A 7,035-nucleotide genomic window follows, 5' to 3' on the forward strand; every position below is an offset into this window, starting at 1 on the left:
GTCGGGTTGACGAGCGTTGTTTCAGGGAATTTAATTGGATATCGGCGTTGTGACCAGTTCCAGGCCTGCTTATTAATATCCCGTGTTTCTCCAATTTTTGGCACAGATGGGCCCTCGTCAACCATCGGCGGTGACGTGGAGGACATCCATCCGACTGGGGCTTGGAACCCCTCCTCACAGATCCCGGCAACTTGACCAACCTCATCTGTTTCTCTTGCCGCTTGCACAATGCTTTTTCGGCCATTGACTTCTCGGTCATGCCGGTTGCTTATCACAGGGCAATGCGCTTCTCGAATTCACGTCACCTCCACAACTAGCAACAAGGTAAACCAGGCATCGGTCACCCTTTACAGCACACAGACAACGCCGCCGAATGTTGCGTTACGCCTGATGCCGCTGGGAGGCTCAGTCACGTATGGCGTTGGATCTTCGGATGGAAACGGATACAGGAAGCTCCTGCGAGATCTCCTTCTGGCCGACGGGTATGAAGTGTGTATGGTTGGTTCACGCAAGGCTGGATCCATGCATAACAACGAAAATGAAGGTTGGCGTGGCTATCGGCTTGACCAGATCGAAGGTAAAGCAAGACGATCGGTCGCGACTGTCAAACCGAACCTCTTCACAATCAACGCTGGATCCAATGACTGTATCCAGAGCCATAAGCTTGATGCGTTCGGGCGCCGAATGGATGATCTGCTCGAATATTTATGGGAGATCTCTCCACTATCAACAGTTATTTTGTCAACGTTGCTAGTAAACGAAGACAAGCAAGTCAACTCTCGAGTTCAAGAAATCAACGGTCGTCTCCGGAACCTCGTTGTGTTGAAGCAAGCAGAGCAAAAAAAGATAATTCTTGCAGATATGTATTGTACCAAGGGCTCTGAGATTGATGATCTATTGGATGGCACACATCCCAATGATGATGGGTACAGCAAGATGGCGCATGTTTGGTTCAATAGCATAGCAAAAGCCCGGGCAAACGGTTTCTTTCATAAATAAAGACAGCCGGACGACTTTCATCGAAATGTCAATTATTAAATTGAGCCCTGTCCTAACCTTCTAATTGTTTGAGAATTTTCGACTGGCCTGATAATTTCCATAGTCTATTTAACATAGAGGTAGCCACAAGGTTGAAAAGAGACAGAACCAGCTTGAATAAATATGCACTATTGTAATATATTTAGTCTACCCTATATCATTCCATCCGCTCACAACCGAGCCATGAAATATCCCCATACTGATATAACATTAGATGATACAGATGTAGGGTGGAGGCAGTGTTTCGTTGCTTTACCCTCTTATATTCTTTTATTCTCTCTTTCCAATAGTGCTTTTACAAAACTTGGACTGCGGACGTACTCGGTAAATCTACTATGATCAACTCATCCTAGAGCTTCGTCTCGTCAAGGGACGCTCTGTTTCACTTTGTGCAAATCGGTCAAGGATCTCCATTGTAACAGGCAAATCTGAGTACCGTAACTTTGCTTAAGATGTACTTCGCAACTGAAGGATAGCAGGCTTAAGCTTTCCCGAAACTGTCTTTGCTGAAAGGCTGTGTGTATATTAGCCTGTATAAAATAAACTCAATTAAGATTTCTTATTGTACTGGCTTGATATGTCTCGTTGATATGAAGCAAGCTCTTCTCGATTCTTTGTTTCTCTGATATCAGCCCTTCCAGCTTCTTGCAGCGCCGCTTTCTGACTCCCTCCATCTCGGCGTTTTTCTTCTGAAGGTTCTTGCGTTTAGACGTAAGGTAGCGTTGACGTTCCATGAACCATGGGATCCAGAATGGCCTCCTCCTGCTTTTGGCTCTGCTAATTGCACGGCGCTCAACGTCAATACTGACATCGCAGTCGAGGATGACATTGTAGTTGTAGTCTATCTTTTCCTGTAGCTTCTTCTGTAGTTCCTCCTCTTTGGCAATCTTGTTCTCAATGGCCATTGTCTCGAGATATGTAGCTGTGGCCTCCTGGGTATTCCTTTTTAAACTCAAATCGGGTATAGAAGTTGGTGCATCTTTCGCTTCAGGCATATCTGACTTCTCAACTGTAGAATTCTCAAACTCTTGCTGAGGAATATCGTAGTCCACTAGGACTGGGAGCCCTTCACATTTCTGCTGTTGATGATCGTGAAAAGCAATATCCAGTGGTTCAGGAGTTTTTGCTTCGCACTGGTCAAACGGCTCAACAGTTGACAACGACATCAGCATGTCGGGAGGGTCTTCTGGTTCGGATTTAATTGTTTCCTCCACTGGCCGCGCAGAACTCTCCTTGCTAGTAGTAGTAGATAGCTCAGAACCCGACATGTGCTCCGCATGAGCTCGAGTGACAATGGTCGAAATAGCGAGGACAATGCAGGACTCGACCGAGGACTCTCGATGGTTGTTGGCAACCTCATCTTCCTCAGCCGATTGCCCCTTCAGTGGTGGTCTCTCATTCGGCGCCATGGTGTCGGCGGGTCGCGCTTGTTGAGTCGCGCGACACAGATGACTCATGAGTAATGTTGTGAGGAGGAGGACGAGAGCAGCGGGTTGAGTGCTTTGATTAATTTTCAAGCGCGGGCGACAACGGAATTACGTCGGCTGTCTGCAGTTGATGAATTTAGTAGACGCGGTGCGATGCAAATGGCACGATGACGCGAAACAGACGGGGCCATGCAGATGACGCGTCTGGCTGGGGTTGATCTGCGTGCGGACTGTAGTGCTCATCTCGAGATGCAGTCATTGAATGAACTTCGCGTCCAGTCGCCAAAGGGAGCTTGATGGTCAGTGTTGCCTTGAAATGAGATGCCGAATTGATGCGTTGATGATGCTAGGTTTTGCTGGTCTTTTCTTGCCGTTGGTTCAGGTTCCGGTTATCGCATCAGTGGGGTAATAGTAGATAAGAGATAAGCAGATAATGATTGCACGCACCTCAACGCAGCACAAACTACGGAGTACAAATACAATAAATACGGACTATTGGTTTTTTTTAATATTACTTATTCTCTCTTATCTCAAATATCCAGTCTAGCTACTGTCGAATCTGTAAACCTGTTGATCCCATTGTCTCGGTCCATTGTCCTGACCAATTAGGGCATTACTGGGGTTTTGTCCCACTGTTCCGTAATCATGTGTTCGCCGAGTCCGAGATGATACAGACAGCGAGCTGTTATTCGGATGAACACGTCCTTATGAAAAACTCCCTCAAGGACTTGTTCCTGTTCACAGTTGTTCATAAAGACGACACTAGGGAGTGATGACTCAATTAGAATCTAACGCCCTGAAGTAATTGTCGTGAATAAATGGGTTCCTCCCCTCGGCAATTCCCTAAGCAGAAAATGAGCTGTGTGTCTGGTTCTATATCCAAGAAGTTGCGTGGTCCAGGCAGCAAGTCCGTGTCTTTCTGTCCTGTGACTTGCCAAAAGGATATACCCAGATCAACTCAATCAAGAAGACATTGCCCTGGAGCCGGAAATCAGCAGTCAGCATAACATTCGCCAGGTCAGACCCCCTCGTCTTTTCGAAACAGATACAAATGATCTGAAGTCATTGGGAACCTCTTAATAAAGTCCTCGATCGAAAAATGGAATATCTCACTGACAGAGCGGCCAAACTGGAGAACAAGATTTCGATCTTCAGGAACCACAGAAAAGTTATTGAGGATGGTATGATCAGGGAGATAGAGCAGGTTCAAGTACTGATGTGGGGCGTCCAAGACCACCGGTGCTTCGAATACATGTTCTCGAGACTGAATATTCTTGAGGAAAGCTTCTTTCGCGTGCGGGAGGCTGAGCCGAAGTTACTGAGTGACTTGGCGAACGTTCAGGCCATAATCGCCCAACTCGAATTGGGGTTGGCCCAAGAAGTCATCAGCCTCTGCCCAGTAAGGCTACCATGCTAGTCGATCCCGGCGACGAAGGTCCAAATTACCCGGACCTCGATTCTAGATATTACCAGGTTCAGAAAACCGAGCAATCAAGAAGTAGCTTCTCCTGGAGTTTCATCACAAGTTTCATCGCAGACCCAGAGTATAGAAGATTCCGGATTCGCCACAGAAAGGCAAACGAGTGCTTGACACATGAACCCTGTGATCACTGGTGATACCTAGATCCTAGAGAAGGGCTACGCCGGAAGGAATCGCTGTCGATCTGCAACTGGTATGTATACATAGTGAAGTTATTGTCCCAGACAAGCATTTGATGGAAGAGATGAAGAGGTATGATGACGAGGTACAAGAGGGAGCTGGGCCAAGATACACAGACCGTCCTTGCTATATCTTTGATGCTCTGAAACCAGACTTCAGCATCCTTGAGAAGCTGGGTTTCCAGCTTTTGACGTGGAACCTAGTAGGTGCTCGGTGGGAAAAAGTAACGGAACATTGCGGACGATTGGTTCAGCAAGCTCTTTGAGGTTCTGCGCTTTCTCCAATAGTCAACCCTAGAAACACCACACCCAGCAGTACAAGTCAACATGGTAAATATCGCTTATGAAAATTATTCAAGAATCGAACAGCGTGACCTGAAAAATTGTAGCTCAAGCAACACTTGGAGCTGCAGTATGTATCGAGTTTGAGTTAACATAGATCTACTGTCTTAGCATTACCAGCTGAACTCCATACAACAGTATTACCCCCAGGCCTTTTCAGCTACTCTAGCACCAATGAGCTGATGGATCTTCTCTCCAGGATGACCCGTATTGGCCCAAAGCTTGAAGCAGTTAGTAAATGATAATAGCTCTGCATGAGGATGACTTACACAGCCTTTTCCGCTTGGATCGACGCAATTTGAGTTAGGTGCACCTAGATCCTGGGGCCTCAGGAAAGCCTCATAGAATATGTCCCATATCTCTACGCAAGTGACTTTTGCGTCCGGATGGGACTTCTGGAAGCGAACAGTGTTTTGCCTAAGAAGGCTATTCCACCGATTCACAGCGTAAGAGACCATCTCGTAACTATGATGCGTGTCGTTGTTCTTGTGTGCTTGATGCGAGGGAAACAATTCCTTAGCTAAATACTGGTCAGATGGAACTAGGAAAGAGCAAAGGCTGCTTACGTGGGATCTCGATAAAGATAAAATTGCGAATTCCGGTATCGTAAAGTATCTGAGATAGCTCAAAGATACGTCGGTTTGCAGCCGCCAATATAGCGCCCTGGCCTCTCTTGTGCGATACGACAGACAAGTCGTTGAACCCGAACCAGACTGTCGCGACGATGTTCTTCTCAGTCCACGCCGCGTAGTGAGGACGATGGCCGATAGCATCCTGGAAATGAACGATCTGCTGCGCAAACGAAAACGACGACTTGCTTCTCGATGGTATTATCTCCGCATCCACCACTGACGCTGATCGGGCAAAGATGTACGCCAGAGTAAGCGTGGTGTTGAATTCAGTTGTCATATACGTAGCCCAGTTTTGACCACCAGATGATGTATTTCCCGGCAACGCTGGATTGCCAATTGGATTCAACGCGCTGGGGGCTTCTACACGCTCGTCTTTTGGCTTTTCTCTCCTCTCCATGTCCTTCACTCCAGGTCCGGTTCTGGTATACGTATAGTTTGTTCGGAATCCGCTGCGGCTGTAGGAGTCACCACTTCCATGGTATCAGCAAACTGCTCAATCTTGCGAATCCAAGATGATGCTCACAATGCGACGAGGTATCGCTCATTTGGTTCATTCGGCTCATTCAGCTCCCCCGCCTGGAATGAAACTTTCACTGGTCTGACGACATGTTGATTTGGCCTTCCTGGCAGGAATGGAAGTGCGAGGAAGACAAGTATCCCGGTTATGAAGAGAACTATTGTCAAAAGTCGCGCTGATACTTTCTCTTGTGACATTGTTGATTTGCTATGACATTGCTGATGGAGGAGCAGCACAATGGTGCGATAGACAGGCGCAAGGTCTTTCTTTATCCCCCTTTCTTTTTCCTCCCTTCTCATGTGGCTTGGGTAGTAAGTCTCAGCCAGCCTCTTCTGTCAAGAGCTTTTACTCAGGTTTCCGTCAGGATTGTATAATTGTCTTGACACAAGGAATGTGATGAACAGCTTGGACCCACATTGAACACCTGTTCACATTAGCCATACCAACGTCTTGTTTCACTTCTTTATGCATAAACAATAGTTCACACGATAGTGGGCTACTGTCTCCCTTGCATCTTGGCACCGTTACCCGAATTCCAGGAAATTGGGAATTGGGTGTTACGATTATTTCTGCTCTGTAACGCATCTTCCGCATTCCTCACCATCAACGCATCCTTGGGGGTAACTTAAGCCCGAGTCTTGCAAGTCAGTAGGCACTAACGTGAGGGATTCTTGAATACTGGGCAGTGTCTGGGTTAAAGATTACCCCAGCTCGCTCTACATATATCCCCTAGTCATTCATACCAGACCAACATCTAGCAGTAAAATTTTTAATAATTTAAAGAATTGCAGAAAGACTTTATGTCAACAGATAGAATCTGGTATGCTTATGGTATCATGCTTATATCGCTTGTAGGCAATCTGATACGTAGTCGTATTTCTGGATTGTCTCAAGAAAGAGATACTAACCCCTACAAAGACTGACCCGTATTAAAGAACGTTGACAAGGCAATCTCGTTTCTCAGTTAGTAGAGATTGAATTGACACATGATTCCGTTGTTTGACTTTGGGACTATACGAAATGTGGCAGCGTGACTGCAACAGCAATGCTTGTCAAGCATTGTTTGTCCCTGAGATGAGATGAGCCATTGAGGGGACGTAGACTCTGCTCCATTCATTGCCAAATTCTGGAGTAAGACGTAACGAACTCTAAGTTTCGACTATTGTGGTGCTGTAAAATCGGCTGTTGGCCATTGGGCATGTAACGGTAGGGCTACAGCGCGACAACTTTAAATCAGACATCGATTCAAGGGCCGAATTACCTTGCTATTCTTTGTCCATGACAAACAGGATATTTGTTCAAGGAATATCTCGCTCTTTTAATCGGTGCAAATGCTATCTACTAACTATTAGATAACATTATTCTCATCAAACTCCCGGTCAGCGCGCGCAGTCGGGGCTTGTTCGTCCAAGTGCAGCTC

The 7,035-nt window shown here is 46.5% G+C and overlaps 3 protein-coding genes across 4 annotated transcripts; 1 reads left to right on the top strand and 2 right to left on the bottom strand.

The window, feature by feature from the left end:
* The first annotated feature begins 87 nt into the window (after window positions 1–87).
* FVEG_13585 (hypothetical protein) lies at window positions 88–1,191 on the top strand. Its single transcript, XM_018902943.1, has one exon. The coding sequence runs from the start codon at window positions 229–231 to the stop codon at window positions 997–999; it is 771 nt and encodes a 256-aa protein (XP_018761795.1). The 5' UTR covers window positions 88–228; the 3' UTR covers window positions 1,000–1,191.
* Window positions 1,192–1,283: 92 nt separating this feature from the next.
* FVEG_13586 (hypothetical protein) lies at window positions 1,284–2,822 on the bottom strand. 2 transcript variants are annotated; one of them, XM_018902945.1, is made up of 2 exons: window positions 1,611–2,822; window positions 1,284–1,552 (listed from the first exon to the last, which is right to left on the bottom strand). In XM_018902945.1, the coding sequence occupies exons 1-2, from the start codon at window positions 2,493–2,495 to the stop codon at window positions 1,520–1,522; spliced, it is 918 nt and encodes a 305-aa protein (XP_018761797.1). In that variant the 5' UTR covers window positions 2,496–2,822; the 3' UTR covers window positions 1,284–1,519. The 2 variants fall into 2 exon arrangements, with proteins under 2 accessions (XP_018761797.1, XP_018761796.1); XM_018902944.1 differs by having other exon boundaries at window positions 1,607–2,822.
* Window positions 2,823–4,452: 1,630 nt separating this feature from the next.
* On the bottom strand, window positions 4,453–5,752 carry FVEG_13587 (hypothetical protein). Its single transcript, XM_018902946.1, has 4 exons — window positions 5,622–5,752; window positions 5,033–5,568; window positions 4,736–4,986; window positions 4,453–4,687 (listed from the first exon to the last, which is right to left on the bottom strand). Exons 2-4 carry the CDS (start codon window positions 5,493–5,495, stop codon window positions 4,607–4,609), a joined length of 795 nt encoding a protein of 264 aa, XP_018761798.1. The 5' UTR covers window positions 5,496–5,568; window positions 5,622–5,752; the 3' UTR covers window positions 4,453–4,606.
* Between the last annotated feature and the right edge of the window lie 1,283 nt (window positions 5,753–7,035).

The sequence above is a fragment of the Fusarium verticillioides genome, chromosome 8, assembly GCF_000149555.1.
Source record: "Fusarium verticillioides 7600 chromosome 8, whole genome shotgun sequence".
NCBI classification, from domain to species: Eukaryota; Fungi; Ascomycota; class Sordariomycetes; order Hypocreales; family Nectriaceae; genus Fusarium; species Fusarium verticillioides.